We start from the raw sequence: 23,557 nt of genomic DNA on the forward strand, positions 1-23,557 counted from the left end.
CCTCTTGTCTTGCCAGCAACAGAATACACCCTCCTCTCCACCACACACACACACCACACACACACCAAGTCCCACTGGCTGCCCATTGTTCACATAGACTTGTGCATTGCACCATTCAGAGCACAGACATATGCCCAGCCCATCCCCTCCCTGCCTCACTCCCTCACTCTCTCTCTCTCCCTCTCTCTCTCTCTCTCCCCCGCTCTCCCACCTCGTCCTTCCTTTCATCCTCTCTCTCCAACTCCTTCACATTCTCTTCTCTCCTCCATCCAGCAGCATCCTCCGGCTCTCTCCTCTTCTTCCACTGTCAGCAACAATGACCAGCATAGTATCAGGTAAGACAACATGTTCTGACTAGCTTGTCGGTTACTTGAAATTTTATGTGTGTGTGTGTGTGTGCATGGCAGGAAAGGGCTGTATAATTTGGAGGGTGGAGAGGTCTGTGTATCGGTGTAATTGTCATGGCAACTGATGTATTCTTTCTCCTTGTACTGGGGCTCTGATAGAGATAAGAGACTCTCTCATGGTCCCACACACACACACACACACACACACACACACACACACACACACACACACACACACACACACACAAACACTGTGTATTCATCCAGAAAGAGCAGCTTATTGATCATTCATTTGCAATTATATGTGACCACTGCTGACTAAACGTCGGCTTGCTGACGCAGATCCAAAACACAAAAAACTAACCACAGGGCAAATGTTGTCAGCACCATTCTGATGAGTTCATACTGCAAGTAAGAGAGACAACACAGACTAAATGAACTGTAGTAATTATCACAATATTGACATGCTGTGATATTGACAGTGACGATATAAAAGTTAATCTTGTGTTTAAATCATTGTTTAAACGTTTCACATTAAATTCTTAGATAATAACCAAGTGTACTTTAAAATGCACAGTGTTCTTCATGTTTGAGGCAATGTTTAGAGTAGCATTAATTAGTTCCAAAGCCTTCTTCTTGTGTAATTAGCTTCATTGCTGCTACAATAAATGCCAGACTGAGTCCATCCTGAAGAAAGTACTAGAATGTTTGACCCCTTGCACATTGTTATTTGTTTTTATTCAATTGATTACAGCTGCTTTAAGATGCTGGAGCCAGTGCTGTTAAATATGATACATGCACCTTTTATTTTCATGTTTAACTGCACTGGCTCGAGCTATAGCTGGCATCAACCTCTCGGAGCCCTGATGGTCTGTATGAAAATACAAGGGCATGGTTTCCTCTGGGGGATTGTGGCGGGGCGTCCGTCACTCTTTTGTTCTGTTTTGTTCTCTTTGCTTTTATTGATCCAAGTTGATCTTGTCTTATTAAAGCCTTTGAATGGTAGTCCTACACTTGCCAGCCACCAAAGTCCACATGAGAGAAAATCTTTCATTTCATTAGTTATTACATTGTGCTTTTCAGTTTTCAAGCAGCGTAAAAAACATTTAAAAAAATCAAATAAAAGCAGCATTAAAAACATTAAACATTACACAAAGACCTAAATACAGGACTGGAGAGAGGCAGAGATCATGAGGTGCAGACTGAAACTTTTAACCAGGATCAAAAAGTCTGATCAGCCTGTTCCAGCTCTGCCGTGCACACACAGGAAATTTATTTATGTCATTTTATTACTTCAGTGGGCAAAAACTGACTTGGAGGTGAATTGAACGGACAGCAAGCTCAACTATGAAGTTTCTCTGGTGTCTTTTTATAGTTTGAGTCATGCCTAGCCAGATGAACCAGGTAAAGCTCATTTCAATCACTTTCTTTCCATGAATCAGGCTTTGTCATCAGTTTATCTCCCACCTCAGCAGTCTCTTGAGATCCTCGTCAATGTAAGTCTTTTTCCAGCCCAAAGATTTTTATTGATTCCTTTTGATTGCTCATATTTGCCACTTTACCTGTTGTATTGAAGTAGTATCTTCAAAGACACAGCATTGTTTTTATCAGAATATGGGATCTTTCTATTTGCACCACACTCGTGAATAATGTCACAAGCTCTCTGGCTCTGTGGGTGAGTCTACGCCCTGCTCCTCGTCTCACCGATGTCTCCCTTTGTGTAGGCACTTCATGTGCCTCTCTGAGGCACACACACACACACACACACACACTCAGCTGCTGTTTAGCCTCCACAGAAAAAGCACAGCAGGAAGCTAGTTGCTTGGAAAAACAAATGAGAAGAGACAGTTGATGTCATGTAATGCCGACAGCTCACAGTGAGGAGTCTGTGCATGTATAATGAACACATTTGCCTTTCCTGCTCTGAAATGAGATTTGATTACAGCCATAATACTACCTTCTGGTATGCAAGTCAGCCATTTTGAGGATTTGGTGGAGTAGCAGAGGTGACTGTGCTGGTAAATGTCCTGTGAGCAGAGTTAACAGTTGCCATGCCCTACTTCAGACTGACGCTGATTAAATGCTGTGTTGTGCTTCATAAATCCAATCCCTCCTCTGAGCTGCCTACACACAGTGTGACTCACTGTGCATGAGACACTTAACACATTCTATAGCTGTCTCTGCAGATCAATAATTCACTCTGAAATATGTTCCAATAGAAGTAGAAGAAATATTTGACTAACCCGCAATTGTCCTTAATGCACGACTGGGATCGCTTACATTGTTGGGTCATATTGGGTTCTTTAATACAAAATAACTTGGTCACCTGATTTACATATTCATGTTATTGTTTTAACTCCTAGACATATACATGTGACATTTAATGTGGATAAACCATTTTGTCAAAAGAAATCATACAACTCACATTGATTGATCCAAACCAGGTCGCACACACATAGAGACAAACAGCCGTTCACAGTCATGGACAATTTAGAGTCACCAATTAATCTGCGTGCTTTTGGACAACATGCAAACTCGCTGCAGTGCCCACTGCAGCTAAATTAGCGTACTCAGCAAACGACAAATATACATGGGGCTGAGGCAGAAATATCTATTTAGGCCTGTTTTATATAGGTAATAATGTTGATCACTTCCATCTTGTATAACAATAAGGTAACGTCACTTTTATGACCCGATAGCCAGCCCATTATTAACTGTACACGATTTCCTATGTAAGCAAATAGGCTAACACGTCGTTATCAGCAGACTAAAAAGGTGTTGTTATATCAATATTATATATACATTTAGTCATTTCACTGCTTTTATCCAAAGCGACTTTCAGAGAAGGGAAAGAGTCAAGGTACAGTGTGATAAGAAAGTGTTAGTGAGGCAGTAAGTGCTGTGACAATTAATAAAGGGGTACATTTATCATCATGCCTTTGGACAAAGTGCAAACTATTTATGTCCAGTTGATGGTAATGTTGGAGAGGAGGTGCTCTCTGAAGAGCTGGAGGTCTTCAGGAGTTTTTTTTAAAAGGTAGAGATATGCCCCTGCTCTGGTGGGAACTGGTAGGACGTACCACTAACAGGGAACAACAGACGAGAAAAGTTTGGATTGCCTTGAACGAACGGGTGGCAGAGCCAGGCGTTGTTCATTGGAGGAGGTAGCATATGTCCGTATAAGGGCGCTCAAGTAGGTGGGTACAGAAACGGAGACTACTTTGTAGTCAGCATTAGTGATCGGAATTTAATGTGGGCTGCAACAGGTAGCCAGTGGAGCTCGATGAGCAGTGGGGTATCATGTGACCTTATGGGTCGGTTGTAGACGAGGCACGCCGCAGCGTTCTGGATCATCTGAAAGGGTTTCACTGTGCAGGTACAGTAATCTAGTCTTGAGATGACCACAGCTTGTGTCAGGAGTTGAGTAGCGTGTTGAGTTAGGTATGGTATGATTTTTCTGATGTTGTAAAGTACAAAGCGGCATGACCGGGCAACTGAGGCAACATCATTGGAAAAGGTTAGTTGGTCATCAGTCATAACCCCTAAGTTTTTCACTACCCTGGGGAGGGGGCAAGACACAGGTGTTATGGAATTTTCTATTCTTAGGTTACACAAGGTCACGTGTAGGCCTTGAGGTCCTCAGCAGTATTAGTTGTTTGGCTTTGCTTGAGAACAGCAGGTGCCAGTCTATCTCAACCCTGTGGTGACCCCGGTAGAAGGAACTGAAGGTTGCCTTCCTAGACATAATATAGATAGATATATAGATAGCTTGCCGTTGACGTTTCATTAACATAAAAAGACAACAGTGTCTCCAGACTAGAATGTGCAGTAACACCTCCATGGGTAAAAACATTCTCTTTGACTAATTCTGGGCGTCCAGTATTTGTGGTGTTATCTGTAAGGGTTTCAAGTCTGATCACCAGGATTAATTTGACACAATCTGAGACCAACTCAGACACTTCTGATGTACTTTGAGAGTTTCTCTAATTCTCCTTGGCCAAACTTCAGTAAGTCAAGTGGGGTGGCATCGGACTGGTCAGATCTTGTGACTTGAGATCAAGTGGAATTCTTGCTAGTGAAAGGCAATGTGATTGGCTCTCACAGGCTAGATTGGCCTCAGTGACAGGGTGTGGCACTGCGCTGCCCTGGGTGATGAGCAGAAATTATGTAACCGTTTTAAAATGAACTTTACAATATGCAGAACAACAATTAGGTGCTATTAAAACTACTAATATCTCTCAAGCTCATTGAGCCATGTGTGTATAATAATGCACAGTTCTGTTTTATGCTGATGTATACTACCAACTTCTTTTTTTACTCAGGTCGGGTCACATAAACCTTCTCGTTCTTTCCACTGCTGTTTGCTCATCTTCTTTTAATTGGCAATAAAAACAGAGAAGCCACTAAGTGTCTGTATCTCTGACTTTATTTGGATTTTAATGGAGCAGATGGACAATTACTGCATCTCAGTAAGAAAAAGTATTTAGTGGTGTGCTGTGGCTGCTTCTCCCAGACCCAGGGCAATAAATCTGTGGGCAGGACGAGCAGGCTGCTGACTGCAGCAAACACATTATTTGATTTGGAAGTTTTTCTATGAAGAAAGTCGTCCTCTGTGACATAATACTAATAAGAAAATAAGAATAATAATAATAATAATAATAATAATAATAAATTTTATTTAAAAGCGCTTTTCAAGGTAAAGACACTTTACATAAGGACAACAAAATCATCAAAACAATATGAGATAGTACACTAAAAACACAATAGACTGAGCTAAACATTAAAGGCAATTTTGGTGTGTTTTTGTCAGAGGTTTGAAGGTTGGCAAGTCAGTACAGTCACAGATGTGTTTGGGGAGAGAGTTCCAGAGGGAGAGGCAGCTGCAGAGAAGGCTCTGTCGCCCCAGTTCGGTGCTTGGTCCTGAGTGGTGGAGTCAGGAAGTTAGCATCAGATGAACGGAGGCTGCGGGATGGATTGTGGCGATGGAGCAAGCCAGTGAGGCAGGAAGGGGCCTGGTTATGGAGGGCTTTGTGTGTGAGGAGGAGGATTTTGAACTGTATACGCTGTGGAACTGGGAGCCAGTGGAGTTTGTGAAATGTGGAATGATGTTGTGTGGCAGGGACAGAGACATTACATAATGAAACACATGGTTGGGATGCTGAGTGGGACTAATGTGTTCCATCCTAATGAGCCTCTAAATAATAAATGAACTGGTGGTGAACGCACAGGTCCCACTCTTCCTGTCATGTCAGTAAAAACCTGGAGCATTAAACGAGCGTAATGGTTTTAGGAGGGAAACCTTCAGAGCGGCACATCATGACTTAGCTCTTTTAGAGGAGGCTTTCTAAATTTGGCCTGCAACTAAAAAACCCTCTCAACAAAAGCATCTCTCAGTGGAACATGCATCTTAGCAAGTCAGTTCATCTCTTATTCAGCCTTCAGGAAGTGACTGTATAACTGAGGAATACTCAGCAAACCAACCAGGAGGATACTGCTTCTAACACACATCCTTATGTGTTGTTCACAGGGGCGTAGAATGGTAAACCCAGTTTATCCCAGTTTATTAAAATTATGGTTATATTGTAGAATAGGGGTCTTCAACCAGGGGTCCCTGACCCGTATGGGGTTTGCAAAGGTTCTTCAAGGGGTCTGCCAATTTTTGTCATAATATTTGACAATTTTCACTAAAATAATGATGGATGTGAGGCTGCAGATAATTGAGAAACTACAAACAGGATTTGTATTTGCACTCCAACTGGATGAATGAGTGAACATGTTCAAAGACACACAGCTCTTGGCATTTAATAACCAATAATATCTGGTTAATAATATTTTTATCAATCATAAACACATACAGGCTAATAACCCAGAATATAAATAGGTCAATGCAGTGAAATAAAAGTTGAATAAAGTAAATATAAAAGTTATTATAGGCCAGGCTTAAAATGTGACACATTTTAAAATATTAATTAGATGTGGGGGGCCGTGTTCTGTTTGTCTCTCGTCCGAGGGGTCCTTGTGCTGACAAAAGTTGAAGAGCCCTGCTGTAGAGTACAGTTTATCCACCTCTATATTCACCACCACACCCGTTTGTACAATATACATTAAGTACAGTTTTACATGAATCTGCCTTTCTGAACAGTAGGGGGCGTGTTTCAACCTCAAATGTGCAAATACACTTAAATACAGACAGACACAGGACTGCAGTAAATCCTCCCTTCACAGAGGTTAATGTTCACTTTTTGTTGAAGCTGTTTTATGGTGTTGTGCTGCTGTTGAGTTGTACTTCCTTATATTGATTGTGAATATCAAACATGTCTCTATTCATACAGATCTTTCTGCTATTTAGACTACCTTCATTGGTGGAAATAGGGTGGACCAAATAATGGTGTAATGCATACCCCACATGAACATACAGTTGAATCAAGACCTCTTTTAAGCAGTTGCCTTGCTCAGTGCCCAGGAAGTCAACTGGCACCTCCCCAGCTGCCAGTTCACGCTCCAGGCAGGATTTACTGCATGACTTGTTTCATGGACATGTTGTTGTGTGGATTTAACTATGCCTCTAATCTAATTTAATTATGAGCTGTTGATTTAGTGCACAGTTGTCAAATAAAACTGTGTTTGTGTGTCTGTGCGTGTGTGTGCGTGCGTATGTGCGTGATGATTTCAGTCATTTCCATTTAATAAACTATAAAGCTCATTATTCATAAAATATGCTGGAGGCAGAGGGCCCTCTCGAATTCTGTTTTTGCTTTTGGTCGCGAGGTACTCACTTACACAACTTTCATTATGTCACCTAGGCAACACCCATCGATGCCTTGACTGTCTTTTATGCCAGGCTTATCAACAAACACATAACACGTGATGCGTTGATGTGTCTTATCCACCCAGATACACACACACACACACACACACATGCACACAAACACAGAGGATCAGCCTTCATGTGGGACTGGTTTGTTATTGCACCCATGGTGCAGAGAGACAAGGACAAATTATTTGCAGGGTCACTTGAGGAAATGCATCCATAAAAACAAGTAAAAATACTCATGATTGTAGATAAAATGTTTACATTCAGTGTACTGAATGGGCCACATGTAAGAAGCCATCAAAAGAGGACTGAGATTAGTATGTGATTAGTATTCTTATGTACATTTAGATATTTGGCAGTACCTTTGATCTGTCTCTGTTTCTTCACAACATTTAGCAAGTTTTGCTTTCAAAGTAGCATTTTCTCTCTCTACAGCTCTTCCACTGGCCAGATGCCAGGCACAGTGCTGTCTCAAATCAATAGCTAGGAAATGTCTGAGCTGTTGAAGAGCACCACTCACAAACGGCACCAAAAGAATAGAATCCAACAATGTAGCTACTTTATCATCATGTCCAATAGTCTTACTGTCAGATTTGAGGAATTTTCTTTTTCCACAATGTATCAAAGTCGTGTGCTACACCAAACGCATGGAATCTATGTAACTGGTGACAGTTTTGCATTCAACTAATATGCATGCTTCAGTGATAGCAGCTAATTCTGCAGCTTGTGCTAAATAGTGAGATGACAAGGAACTTGTTGTGGAAATTATGGGTGAATAAGATATTTGTATAAAGCCGCTATATAAGGACAGACCATTATCTCCATTTAACGTTTACCCCGTTTTTCGCCCAAAGTCAGCTGGGATTGGCTCCAGCCTCCCACCACCCTGATGAGGATAAGCAGTTACAGATAATGCATGCATGGATGGATGAATTCTGCATTACATGTTGGACCAACTGCTGATCAGGGGAATAGCATGAAACTGACTGCAGGAATGTGTTTTGTTTTATTTGCATGGCTGCACTCGAGAATGCGTGTCCTAAAAACAGTGCTCTTTGGCACTAATAGTGGTCACAAACTCCATACTGAACCTTTAATATTTTTATGAAAAAGCAAGGGGTTTAGTTCTCCCCTCCAGAAAGACCCTGTTTTCACACCCATCAATCCTGCAACTGCAGTTAGTAGCTTAGACTGGGTCTTAAAAGTCTTGACTTCTATACACTATCCCAGACTGACAAATAAACTGTAATCGAAACTGTTGGCTACTTCACAAATATGCCCCACGTAGTTAATATTTAGATATTAGATTTAGATATTATGATACAATTTATATTCAAATACATAACAGCAAACACACTGTCAATCCTGAAATCTGATTTATACTCTCCTGCTTGTTTCTTATGTGACATTCATTTGTTGAATGGTTCAAATAGTAATGGTAATAATAGTTACTGAACTTTCCATAAATGAGGTACAGCGCTTGAGAAGCTAACTGTCTGGATAATTCCTCTGTAGACAGTCTCCTAGGATATAATTATGAGCATACACCAGGTGGTTGGTGCCGTGTGCAGGAACCTGTTCTTCCAGGTAAACATGTTGGGGCTGTGGCTTTGCCTCCATTGATATTTTATATTTCAAATATTTAAGATGCCTTGTGAAGCCACAGAAACTGGCTGAAGACAGAGCTTCTCACTGCCTGACTTTTCTTGAGCCCTGTTTGTCTCACCATCAGTGCACTATGTATTGAGCACACATGGCGGCCTTTATAAATGAAGTACTCATTGTACTCATGTCAGCTGAAATATTATAGATATTAAACTATTTTTTGAGTGCCTCTCTAAATCAGGACCTCAAATACATTTTTAATTCATCAAGTTGTCACATGGTGAACTTGTGGATCTGGGGTCAATTTGTGACAGGTCTATATGTCAAAAGAGGATATGACCAAATGAATAATGTTTGAATGATTTTGTATTCTCTTCTCGTGATCTCATATTAAAGCCTGCTGCTCTAAAACAGACAGGCAAACTTGTTAGAGGTTGTCTGGAAAAAAATATGCAAAATAGCCAAAGAGAATAGACAGGAGAGGCAGTTTCACCATGGATATAAAATGCGAAGCAGCCCAGCCTTTATGGTCTGTAATAAAGTAAAGGATTCCAGGTCAGCTGCATCCATATCCAACGGGAAGAAAAGCCACAGCAAAGAAACAACTCACTTACTCCGAGGCACAAACATGTCTCCACAGACAGTGGCAGTGCAGCAAGCACCACACAAATATCCCAAAAGGCAAGATTTTGAAGTACATGTTAATAATTCATAATCTTCTTAAAAATAAAAGATTTTCCTGAAATGACCTGCAATGTGCTGTAGTTTCAGTCACGCAATACAAGTTTCCATATATCAGAAGTGATGGGCCCACCACTTTTTTACTTTTTTTACTGCCTCTGTTACTTTGAAAATAGCCTCAAATGGCAACTGCTGGAATAAAATATTTTTATACCTGGAAGTCATGTAACATTGTCTGATGTAAACTAGTCTGACTTCTCACTAGAGCAAAGCATTACCCATGCTACAGCTGATCTTATGTCATGTGCTTTATATTCACACCCATCTCATTCAACATTGAACAGACGTATTGAATGCATTCCCTTCCTCATCCTACACATTTGCAAATCTGATTTGAATATGAATATTTTGAATAATGCTTTGATTATGTACAGCTAGCACTCCTCTGTTTCATTTCTTCATTTCTTGTTGTAAATTGACCACTTTAAACTTACCTGCCTGTTCATCTCTGTCACATTAGCATTCCTTAGTTGTAGAGTTAGAAAGTAGAGTTGTGTTTCTGGACACATGATGACTCTAAGTCAAATATCCTCTATACCAACTCCTGAGAAATATATCTGGTATCAACTGTGTCTGACTGCTGTTTGGTGCTGACCATATGCTGTGGATTTATCAGAGCTTTTTCACTGAAAACATCTTTAGTCGCTGCTGAAAAAACAAGGTTTAGGAATGCAGTGCGGATGAACCAAAACAGTAAAGTTGTGGACTGTAAAACAACACAAAACAATGAGCTGAAAGATGCTAAAAGGCTCAAGAGAGCAGGGGCAATCTTTCAAGCCTATGTTCAAAGCTAATGTGGCAGATACTTACCTTTTCTGTGACTTTCACAGAACCAACTGTGCTTATTTGGAAAATGCCCCTTTAAGGCAGGGAAACATAGCTAAGGCTGCCGATACTGAAGAGCTGAGAATGATAACCTTTTGTAGATTGCACAGCAATCCTTTAAGCCATTGTTAATAGTAGTAATAGTTGAAGATTAACAAGAAGTGCAATAAAAGAGCATTAAAACCTGATTCACATCAATCGTACAATGTGTAGCTACTCCAGGATTTTCTATGAACTTTCTGTGCAGGATGAAATATCCAACAGCATTTTTAATGTGTAGAAACCATGAAACAATTAATGAGCACTCTGCTTTCACTTTCACCTTATGTTCTGCTGGTCTGTGGTGTGTGACCAAAGCTGTCAAAGTGAATATTACTTACTGACAGTCTTTAAGTAGGGATGCACCAATTGTGAAATTCTGGGCTGATACCGATACCAATGTTTAAAATAACAACTTGACCGATGGCCGATGCCGATGTTTTTTTTTTTTTGTTACATGTATTGCAAACTGCATAACGTGGATCTTTCTAGAAGTGTCCCAGAAGCATCTCTACGCTTGACTATGCGTTGAATAAGCATCTGTTCTATTTCTGACACGAGCAGCATGCGTCAGTCTACACAGAACCCCTCGAGCGGGCGAAGCCAGACACAGAAAAAGCAAAGAGAATCCATTAGATTTTCAAAATAAAATACCCTCTGCAAACTGCCGGTCGTAAAAACAGACAAAAACGGAACTTATTGACTACGTAGCATATTTACACATATAGAAGCATGTTTATGGCCGATGGTAGTTAGGAGGTGAACATCGGCATCGCCGATGCATCACTGCATCCCTGTCTTTAAGCTGGTTTAAGTTCTATTTATCACATCAATCTCAAGTTTAGACTGTACTCTTTACAGATGTTGTGGAAAATCTCTGTCTATATCAAGGTCTGAGGATGTTAAAATAAAGATCTCGAGACAAAGTTTGAACAGAGTGCACATGCAGTCTGTGAAGCTGACAAACTGTGTGCGGGTGATACTTATACAGACATAGTAGCAGAAGCTGGCCATGAGAGAGGAAGTCTGTGTGGTTAGAGCAGACATCCAAACAGCTAATAATACAAGGTCAAATTAGTGTGTTTCCCTGCTTTTGTGAGGACACATTCTACAAACACTTCTGCAAATAACTACAGAATATGTGATTGTGTGGTATACTGTATGTCCATTACTGCTGTTGAGACAGTCAATAGATCAAAGCATCAACAGATTAAACTTCTTTATCATTGCCTAGACATCGAACAGGTCAAAGCTCATTCAATCAGAAAGTCATTACACAGACCACAAACAGCAATTCCCACCATGAACATGGCAACAGTGGCAAGGAATTACTTTTTAGATATATTATTCTAATTATTAGAATAATATATCTATACTATATCAAAATGACAACACTATGACACAGTTAGCATCGTGTTGCTCATGATCCTTAGGATTGAGCAAGCACCAACCTAGGCATTGACCAAAAGTGACATACATGAGACTGAACGCTGAATGAATACTGGAAAATGAATCACATCCATACTTTGAATAACGTACCGTATATCATTACTTGGACCATTGCTTCCACGATACAAACTTGCTTTCCATTTGCAATTCACCCCATCAGCCAATGGCATGAAGAAAGTAGTGTTAGAGGTTCAACATTTTTTATTGACTCGGATCTCTTACTCTCTGACAGTAAATTGAACAAATCGTTTTTTCTTTTTTTTCGTTCATTTCAAATTTTACAGCGGGTGATGCTGTAGCCCTCTTGTGGGCATTGTAAAATAGATCGCAGTTCTCAAACACTAACACTGAAGGCCACATGGTTTGCTTCAGCTGACAAAGTATAATACACAAAATGCTACAAGCAATTCAAACCATATGAAAACCAAGAAAAGCAAATACACACCACAATAAAGTGACTGTGTCCTGTATCCTCCCTGCCACTGTTGTTTAACAGCACGACAGTGACTGGTAGCTGTCAGGTGACGAATGAATGATCCAAATGAATGAACCGTTCAGCCTGAGCTGCCAGTCACGTGACAGCTAGACAAGTGAATGCAAAACTCACCCTCATTTTAACAATTAGAAAGACAATTAAGTAAGGCAAAAAGTAACAATTAATTAATTAATTGTGTTTTGAATATAACACAAAATCAACATGTTAATAGTATTTATTTACAAACACACTTTACATTATATACCAATAACTAATAACACTACTAATAACACATCTACAAGAACCAAAGACCACTAATTAATTCAGTGTCACATGACAAATGAATCAACGACACAAACCAGACCAAACCATCATTCATTTCCTAATTTGTTTCTCAGTCCACAGCCCGGTAGCCGAGCTACAGCTGTCATGTGACAAATGAACAAAAGAACGTTCCCTATGAACAAACAGTTGTGCTTACTGCTTGTCACACAGCCTGAGCAGGACCTGAGGATGAACGCACAGTTGAGTGAGTCGTGAACTAATCATTTGTTTCCTGTCCTCCTGACTGAGCTTATGCAGCTGCCTGCCATGTGGCAAGGGAAGGTACTGCATGAAAATGAACAAATAACTCACTGAGACGACTCATTACTCCTAAGTCATGTAAAAGATTAGTTCATATTGTACAAATTGTTCACAAACGACACATCACTAGAAGAAACACCACACCTAGCAGCCAGGCCACATCCAGATGGCCTGACTCCAGACTCTTATACTGGTCCTCTTATATACTCTTATATGGTCTGCTATCATCAGCTGTCTTCAGGTTGGAGCCCCCATGGGTGCTGTGAGCCACCAGACCAATCATTTCCTTGCTCTGACTGCACACTGTCAAAAGTCAAATCATCACATACTGAAAACAGATCCTGTGATATAATGTTTCCTACAGTCTTCTAACATTAACTGTCATGTATCTTCAATCCAATCCAGCAACATTCACTTACATTCCGCAAGAGAAGCAGCTTTATTATCAATTTAAATGGCCGTGACTCAGTCGTATTGAGTTGAGTAATGATGAACAGTCCATCTTTGTACCTAATGTTATCAGATAGGATGGGTGTTCGTATCAGAAAGATATTCTATTATGATAGAGCTTCAGCCCCCCTAAAATATTCTCAAGCCCCCCTAAATAATTTGGTGGTGTTTTATTATTATTTTTATTTATTAATTTTTTTTTTCACAAAAAAAATGCCTATTTATGCAATACAAAGTGGCCAGAATATGAGTTTAAACCAATAATCATATAAACTGTCATTATTCACTTAAATATGATCATAAATCTCATTTCATCGGGTACGGTAGAGAGAGCCCCTTCAGTGCGTCATTATACAATCCATTCCACTTTTTCATATAGAGAACGCCCACATCACTGAAATCCCAGTCCATGTTTTCCATGCGACCCTGCTCACTGCCGCTTGCGTGTTTACCTCTGAAGTACACAGAGCCGAACCTCACAGCGGCAAGAGCAGAGCGCGAACGCATGGGTGAGGATGGACATTAGAGCCTTTTTCAAGAAAGTAAGCATTCATCACTGCTGGTAGTACACTTAGCTAACAGCAGAAAAGTTCCATGTAATTAATTAAACCAAAATGTTCCGTGTTTGAATCCCAGCTGGCCAGCTCTGAAAGTTCCTAGCTGCTGCTAGCTAGTTGAGATGACTTCTGTTACCATTGCCGCTATTCGTTTCCTGACCGTGGTCGGGAAACACAGGGGGATCTGTCTTCTCCAGGGCCGAAGTAGTTTCTCGGGGCGAACTCCCAAGATTCGACTCCACACTAGTGATGGGCGGGCCGGCCCGAAACCGCGGGCCACCGCGGTCCGCCCGCGGGGCGGGACGGTGCGGGTAGAGAATGTTCCACTTTATTGGCGGGGCGGGGCGGGTCGAATAATGTATATTGGGATTTTTTTTCCATTTTCTTTAGCCATAGTTACTAGTTACTCCTCCAAAAAGTACCTGCGTTAGTAACGTAATTACTCTGTTGTTAGAAATAACTCGTTACTGGTAACAGACGTGGATAAACGTTTTCCCCAGCAACAATCTGCACTTCACATATACATTTTCTCTTTCATCTAGTATAGGTGAAGTATTGCTTGTTATCGACAATTTGTGAAAGACATCTTATTTTCTGATCGCTCGGGACTTGCTATCTCGTCTCTACTGTGTGTGTGTGGTGGTATGTGCGTGTGTGTGTGTACCGGGAAAACCGGGCATGGGCGGTCTGACCATAGACATATATACATAGACGCCGCATTGAGCGCTGAATCATACGTGAACGGCGCCGCCATATTGGATAAGGCAGATCTGCCCGTAAACTAATACAAGGAAATGGAGGAACTTCATAAAGCGCCTTTCTACAAAGTTATTAAGTTAATGCCTCTTATACACCCATTCACACACACACTAATATATCTGGGAAACAAACAGGCACCGAAACAACGTATGTAACTTTAAAGTGATGATTATAAATGTTTACTCCTATGTAAGCACCAAACCAACGTATGTATATATATATATATATATATATATATATATATATATATATATATATCTATATTATATATATATATATATGTGTGTGTGCCCTCATGTCACGTCTACATTTCAGGATCTGGTTATTATAGACACTGATTAAATGTTAAATATAAATATTTCATATTTATCATCACAGTAACAGTGTTACACACATTAGTAGCTGTAAACACTCAGCATTAGAAAAAATCATACGTGGTGTGGTGCTTACATAAGGAGTTAAACATTTATAATCATCACTTTAAAAGTTACATACGTTGTTTTTGGTGCCTGTTTGTTTCCCAGATATATTAGTGTGTGTGTGAATGGGTGTATAAGAGGCATTAACTTAAAGAACTTTGTAGAAAGGCGCTTTATGAAGTTCAGTCCATTTCCTTGTATTAGTTTACGGGCAGATCTGCCCGAACCAATATGGCGGCGCCGTTTACGTATCGCGACCAACGACCAACCCGCTCAATGCGGCGTCTATGTATATATGTCTATGGGTCTGACTCCAGGTGGATATCCCAGAAGGCTTTGCTGTTGTTGTGACTGACCAGGAAATCCTGGTATACCAGGGGGCGTGGCTAAAAGAGAGAGACCACGTCACTGTGTGTGTGTGTGTGTGTGTGTGTGTGTGTGTGTGTGTCTCTGTGGTAAAGCAGCTGAAGGTGTATGGAGGCGTCATCGTCTTAGATTAATCAATTGATTGACAAAGCTTTAATTGGTGCTCTGAAAAAATTTTCGGCGCGCGCATAGCGCGCAATAACTTTTCTCCTCTATGGGCTAAGCCACCCCAGTTTCTTAAACCTAGTGACGTCCCTGATATACACATCAGAGTTGCTCTTAATAGACACATAATCTCAGTGTCTTATATACTTAGGACTGGGTGGTGGCTCTCTTCTGTCTGATTTCTGCCAAATGTTGGATTACATTTTTATTTGGTGTCTCCTCCACACCTCTCTCATGATTCTTAAAGGTGATTGTGACACCAACACCAACTTTACAGATGGACCCAGTCCCTAATGTATCATTTTGTAGTAACAGTTTGTTGGAGCAAGCAACAAAGCAAGGTTTTCCCAGGGCAGTCTCCAACTTTTTCAATCGTGCCATTTGCTCATTTGCATGAGCACGTTTTTCATTGATTTTGTTACTTGTAACCCAAGTTACAGAGTATAAATCTTGATTGACCACGGCATACAGATACAGAGTATTCAAACTTTTCACTCAGATGTTCAGGGTTAGCTAAGTCCCTTGTTTCAGCTCTCTTCCTGTACACTGCATATTCACAGATGTGTCTCAATTCAGATACTACCATTAGTACACTTCTGTGTAGTACACTGTGTACACTATGTACCTCCTGGTGTAGTGCACTACTTTCAACAGGTTTTGTCTCACTTCAACTACGGCACTTACCAGAAATGACGATTTACAGCTTCTTCTTCATTCCTCTGGAGCATCCATGTCGACATCTGTCCAACAAAATATAAATATAAAACACGTGTCCAACTTACATTTGTACAGTATATTGCTGTATTCACAGCAACTGTTTCAACTCCAGCAGCTTCCTTAGCCATGATTAGGACAGTTCATCGTTTATCATCACTTTGCTTTACAAGGAGTTCCAGTTACCACGCAAGAATTTCTGGGATCTTGATAATAGATATAATATGGATAATGTGTGCAGACCTGGGATGTGATTTCTCCATACACAAATAGCTTTTTATGTGTGTTATTTGAAAGGATTGGTTTTAATCATTTCATTTTTTTGTTTTTTGTTATTTAAGTTATTAAGTGGACAGGTTTCACACTCTAACACTGTTTCTTTTATCTCCCTGTAACAGCCTACACAGACAAGATCAAGGAAATGTCCATGCTGTCTCTGCTCTGCTCCTGCTTCTACACACAGCCACACCCCAACAGCCTCTATCAGTTTGGAGGTCAGTCTGTCTGTCTGTCTGTCTGCCTGCATGACTGTCTGGCATCTTGGTTTAAGGCCTAAATAATAAAAAACAGTGTTATGTACAGAATATCCTTGTGAAACAGATTAATTATTGTTTATTATTTATTGATTTATTGTCTCTTCTGCTTTAAATTAGAGTACACATCTTTTCATTCATAGATCTAAGAAAAAGCAGAATAAATGAATGGTGAAACATGTGTGAGGCATGAGGGGTCACTAAATGATTTCATAAGTATTTTATTAATTTTATTAAATTATTTCAATCATATATTATGGCCTATCGCAATCACTAGATCTCATAACATTGAATCAATTTTGATCAACATTGGAATATAACATTGATTTTTCATCAGGTTTGCACCCTTAGTTATTTCACTGATGAAAAATAGATCAAGGCAGACATAAAATCAATGTTAGTTCAACTTAAAATCAATTGCTGTTTTATCATCGAACTGACATTGTAATAACATTAACAAATTCCCTGTACAGATTGTAAAGCTCTCCAAGGCAAATGATTTGATTTGATTTAATTGAATGAATCCCCAGATAGCAGACCAACATTGACTCAACACTGAATCAATGTTATCTAGCTTTGAAAATTCAATCCAGGGCCGTTTCTAGCTGTTTGGGGGCCCTATGCAAGATGCTATTTGGGGCCGCCTATTTTGTCAAACTACAAGGGAGAGATTCCTAACCTTTTTAGATGATCTGTGGCAATGCAACAGTCTGTTAGATTTTAATACTAATGTTTCAGGTAGTAAGAAACATTCACATGTAACACTGCAACCCCTGATTGTGGTACGTATAACCACAAGTCTGACAGAAATCAGCAAAAGTGATTACCTTGAATATCCCTCTGATGTCTGAGAAAGCAAGAAAAAAATTGACAGCACCCGGCAGACAGCTTACTAACTTGTGTTTCAATGTTGGTGTGTGGACTGGATTCTGGTTGTGTCAGACTTGGAGGTGAAGGGCTTGAACAAGCGAGTGTCGGGCCAGTCGTTTGAGGTGATCCTGAAGTGTCCCAATCAGTCTGGGGACAAAAGCCAGCCTCAGCTGCTGCACTCCCCCCCAAAGAGAGAGGTGTCCCTGGAGGAACTCCAGAAAAGACTGGAGGCTGCTGAGGAGAGGAGGAAGGTAAGCAGATCCAATCATAGTCTAGAGTAGAATAGCACTGCTAATTTTATCTTTCTCTTATCTTTAACTAAAAAAAATGTTCCAATGAATATGTTTTACCACCATTAATGCACATATGTTTCATTTGTACTGTGGCAGTCAGTATGATTTTGGGCTTTAATTTAAGAGTTTCAGAGTTTACACATTTTAGTTTTAGAGTTTTTTTAATTAAACTTTAATAATAAAAATATTAGATTCCCCTACATATGTAAACAAGTTAGTCTGGTTCTGTCTGAGGTTAAAAGAAACCCTGCCAACACTTAAAAATAAAGCTTACAATCAGTGAACTTTCACTGTTGGTTTTAGTCTCTGTGCAAGCACGATGAAATCTAACCTGCCATCAAGATTACAGGAAGTCACTGTGCCCGGTTGTTTCCGGGCATAGATTTGGTTTCAGAAGTGGGTGTTGGGTAGAATGAAGTGGCATTTATATACATCTGAATCAATGAAAAGGTCAGAAAGAGCTTGCTGCTGCTTAATGAATAAACAATAATAGAGGAAAGCAATATTTTTATTGACTCCTCTCTTCACTAATTTTGACTCTAGAGGCAAAACTGTGGGAGAAAAACAAAAAATATCAGATGTTAAAAACACATGGATGGATGGATGGATGGATGGATGGATGGATGGATGGAGGAATGGATGCATGGAATTATAAATTAGGCAGCATAAAATATAGCTTTGACTACGACAGACTACTACAGAATATGTGCAGGATCCTGTTGAAACCCATCCAACCATTGAAGCCCCAGAACCTCTGCAAGAAGTACAGCTCTGGCCCTTCCTGGGGTCCTGAGGGCTCCCGTGTTCCCAGCCCGCTCTAGCCTGTCATCATGGTGAGCTTCACTCCTATAAGTGATCCACCTTTATATTCTCCCCCAGGATGGAGGATACAAGGGTCAGAGTATATCTAAATTCCACCAGGCATGGCTACAACATGTTTTCTGGGACTAATCATGTATATTCCTCAATGTTGAATAACTTAGTAACTGAAAAGTTGTTGTTCTGGGGTGCTGTGAAAAACATACTATACAGCTGACACAAAATACCTTAAACAGAGTTCACACTCTTAGGAATGTCTGGTAATCTCTTATTTTAAACTGTGTTTTGCTTGCAGTAGCCATCAGAACGTACTGTGCAGTGGTGTAACCTTGGTAATGTCCTTCACAGCAACAACATTTTTATTCAGAATACCAAAGTTTCACAACAGTCCTCCAAGTATTTCAATTCCTTTAATTCCTTTGGTTGTTTTGGATACGTAGAGGTTGTAAGGTTATATAAGCCTTTGCTATATTTTGACTGTACACTCAGGTTTCAGAGGATGAAAATGGTGTTAAGAAATAGCTTCAGTAATCACATGTCTTTCTCAGTCCATGATTGAGCAACTTGTAAAGGAGCACAGTTCTGGCAGGCAATGATGCTTTAGTGGTTTGCTGAAATATAATTCCAGACACTATAAACCAGCCAAGCTTTTGCCTTGAGTCAACCTCAAGATAAGTTCATGAAATCACTCCACGCCTGCTCTAAAGGAGTGTACGCTGACGTGTCCTTCCATCCATTAGTCAGTGTCAAGGTTATGTTGTAAATGAGAGGAGTGTCACAATTACTAGGGTGTGCACAATGAGGGTCATAGTGAACCTGACAAGCTAAATGAGGAACAACAGGCACTGAACAGATTGTGCTGTAAACAGGCAGTACAGTACAAGTATAACCTGTTTGTTTTTTTATAATCTAAAAGACCATAAATTATCATTAGCAGATAATAGCTCAATGATTATATTAGGGCATGTGTTGAAACTTCCGGGGTGGCAAGTTTTCTTTTAGAACTGCATGAGCTTCAAAGATATATTGTGTTTATTTTGTGCCTCAGGGGAGTAAAGACTGTCAAGAAACTGAGGTAATCTTGAGGGCAGTCCTTCTTTTGTTTCCGTCTGATAAACTTATTTTTAGGTTTTCATGAACGCCCACTACTGCCATTTCCACCATTAAGGTGACTCCACACTTTCTGTCATCCCCCTTGCTGTAGTCCCAGGAGATGTTGGTGCTGAAGCAGCTGGCAGAGAAAAGGGAGCACGTGCAGGAGGTTCTCCACAAGGCCCGTGAAGAGAACAACATCTTTAGCAAGAAGACGGAGGAGAAGCTCATCCAGAAGATGGAGGTCATCAAGGAAAACCGAGAGGCCCACCTCAATGCTCTCAAACAGCGCCTGCGAGAGAAAGCAAGTCCTCCTGTTCAGTGATCATTTGTGAATTAATATGAATGTTTTTCAGTCCAAGAGGGCACCATTCTTATTTCCAGCAAGCTTTATGCTTTTTAATCCCCATTTTTTTACCACATGAATGTGTCTACACATCAAATAATATTTTTAAAAAATCATTTTGATACATCGGATCAACGACCTCAAATGCCCTCAAAATAAAGCCACTTCCTGTTTCTACATGTCTACTGACTCTGTTCCAGATGGCAGATTCTGTTTGACTACTCATTAAATGCAGCAGAGACTGTGCTCTTATCCTGCTTCCTTTGTTCGCAACACAAGGACCTTGAAACTAAAGCAACTAAATGGAATTCAGCCATCATTTATTTTATTATTTACACCAGGGCTTTTCCTGCTGTGGCATGTCAACATGTCTTCTGTGATGTAAAGACTTACATTATACATTATAAACAAGTTATGTTATTGTAGAAACCATTTTGAGTCACAATTAAATGTTGATGCAAATTAGTTATTAAGAGTGACTTACAGCCGTTTTACATACAGTGGATGAGTGTTCCTAGTGCCTGTAAAGCGAATGCTGAAAGTGAACTCTAGTCTGACTACTGTGGAAAGGTGGAGGGTTAGCACAGGTACCGTATGTTGTTCAGGTCATCAAGTGCAGAGCTCAGACTAGATATTTTATGAAACCACCAACACCCCAGGAAGGCTCAACATTTGTTACCTTACATCCAGAAACAAGGAAAGCTGGAAAAACCGGAATGCAGACAAGATCTATATATAAAGTATATATATGTAGTATATATATATATTAGTGCTGTCAAAATTAACGCGTTAATTTTGTCGAATTAATTTTAAAGAATTAACGCGTTAAAAAAAATTAACGCAATTAACGCGGTTTTGTTTACTTCCTGTGGCGGCCGCCATTTTGGATGTGGCAAAGTAAGCTTTGTTTCCCAGATATATTAGTGTGTGTGTGAATGGGTGTATAAGAGGCATTAACTTAAAGCCCTCACGGAGACTGCGCCCTGGGCGGTCGCCCACATTGCCCATAGCTAAAACCGGCCCTGCTTGTTTTAGTTTACGGGCAGATCTGCCACATCCAATATGGCGGACACGTTAACGTATCGCAGCAACGGACCAACCTGCTCAGTGAGGCGTCTGTGTATATATGTCTATGATCTATCCTAACTAAAGGAGAGTCCTGTGCATATATGTCTATGATCTATCCTAACTAAAGGAGAGTCTGTGCATATATGCTATGATCTATCCCTAACTAAAGGAGAGTCTGTGCATATATGCCTATGATCTATCCTAACTAAAGGAGAGTCTGTGTATATGTCTATGATCTATCCTAAAAAGGAGAGTCTGTGCATATAGGTCTATGATCTATCCTAACTAAAGGAGAGTCTGTGGTGTAAAGATGGATAAGGACGGACTTTTAGGGGGAACATTTCATTTTAAAAAGTTGCCCGACGGCTCGTTGGACAAAAACAAGGCAATTTGCACAGTTGCAAAGCCGAATTTAAATTCCACAGAAGTAAAACGACTTAACATATCACCTCAAAGCAAAACACCCAGTCTACACTACAAGAGTGTGGCACTCCTCAGTAATTTCCTCATTCTGGCTTTTTTCTGTTTGCACGGTGCATATGTGCACACTAGCCAATAACATGAATGAATTTAAATATACTTCTCTGTGTTTATTCTACATTAATTTGATCATTTACATAAATAAATATTCATTATAAGCTTCAGTCTCAGAAAAATGCATTTAATTTATGATACATTATTGATAGATTAATCGTGATTAATTACAGAAATTTTTGCGATTAATTAGTTAATTTTTTTTATCGATTGACAGCCCAATAATATAATTATATATTTAGTGCTGTCAAAATTAACGCGTTAATTTTGTCGATTAATTTTAAAGAATTAACGCGTTAAAAAAAATTAACGCAATTAACGCGGTTTTGTTTACTTCCGGTGGAGGCCGCCATTTTGGATGTGGCAAAGTGTAGCTTTGTTTCCCAGATATATTAGTGTGTGTGTGAATGGGGTGTATAAGAGGCATTAACTTAAAGCCCTCACGGAGACTGCGCCCTGTGCGGTCGCCCACATTGCCCACAGCTAAAACCGGCCCTGCTTGTATTAGTTTACGGGCAGATCTGCCACATCCAATATGGGCGGACGGTGTTAACGTACGCAACAACGGACCAACCGTGCTCAATGAGGCGTCTATGTATATTAGGTCTATGATCTATCCTAACTAAAGGAGAGTCTGTGTATATATGTCTATGATCTATCCTAACTAAAGGAGAGTCTATGGCGTAAAGATGGATAAGGACTTTTAGGGGGAACATTTCATTTTAAAAAGTTGCCTGACGGCTCGTTGGACAAAAAAAGGTATTGCACAGTTTGCAAAGCCGAATTAAATTCCACAGAAGTAACACGACTTTAACATATCACCTCAAGCAAAACACACCAGTCACACTACAGGAGTGTGGCACTCGTCATTATATTTCCTCATTCTGGCTTTTTTCTATTAGCATGTGCATATGTGCACCTTAAGACCATAAAATGAATGCATTTAAATATACTTCTCTGTGTGTTTATTCTACATTAATTTGATCATTTTACATAAATAAATATTCATTATAAGCTTCAGTCTCAGAAAAATGCATTTAATTTATTGATATTTTATTGATAGATTAATCGCGATTAATCGCGATTAATTACAGAAATGTTTGCGATTAATTAGTTAATTTTTTTTAATCGATTGACAGCCCTAATATTATTATATATATATATATAGATATATTATATAAATAATTATAGTGTAACACAAAAAGGTTGGATGTCCTTGCATAATGTTTCTGAAATATTTCAATGTTTCCTTGTTTGCCTTTAAAAAAAATGTTGTGCCTCTAAGTTTCATGTTCCAGAGAAGCCCCGCCTTCTGTCATTCTAGTGTTTAAGTTTCGTTTTTACTATCTGAGAGTATCTGAGTTCCTTACTTTATTTTACAGGAAATCCACGCTGCCGAGGTACGCAGAAACAAGGAGCTTCAGGCTGACCTCTCTGGCTGAAGATGTTTTCTACACTCTGGCAGTGGATGCTACTTTCGAAAATTTTCTCTGTGTCAAAGTTTTCCTGTTGTTCAGTATTCATCACTATCACCCTACAGTGCACCTTTCAGGACTCAAACTAGTAGTTAGTCAGCACAAACCTATGTTACTCATCTGTTTCGTTTTTGGTAAACCAAGTGCAAAAACATTCTGATAGCAGAGTCAAGAACAGCTGAAATAAAGTCCAATCCTGAGCCAAACAAGGTCTGTG

General features: G+C 39.9%; 1 protein-coding gene across 2 annotated transcripts; it reads left to right on the forward strand.

Moving 5' to 3' along the window:
- Positions 1–238: 238 nt before the first annotated feature.
- LOC104935840 (stathmin-like 3) lies at positions 239–23,546 on the forward strand. 2 transcript variants are annotated; one of them, XM_010751737.3, is made up of 5 exons: positions 239–335; positions 16,709–16,804; positions 17,786–17,964; positions 20,030–20,221; positions 23,248–23,546. In XM_010751737.3, the coding sequence occupies exons 1-5, from the start codon at positions 317–319 to the stop codon at positions 23,305–23,307; spliced, it is 546 nt and encodes a 181-aa protein (XP_010750039.1). In that variant the 5' UTR covers positions 239–316; the 3' UTR covers positions 23,308–23,546. The 2 variants fall into 2 exon arrangements, with proteins under 2 accessions (XP_010750039.1, XP_027131756.1); XM_027275955.1 differs by lacking the exon at positions 239–335 and adding an exon at positions 13,824–13,872.
- The last annotated feature ends 11 nt before the right edge of the window (positions 23,547–23,557 follow it).

The sequence above is a fragment of the Larimichthys crocea genome, unplaced genomic scaffold (genome assembly GCF_000972845.2).
Source record: "Larimichthys crocea isolate SSNF unplaced genomic scaffold, L_crocea_2.0 scaffold269, whole genome shotgun sequence".
Classification (NCBI taxonomy): Eukaryota; Metazoa; Chordata; class Actinopteri; family Sciaenidae; genus Larimichthys; species Larimichthys crocea.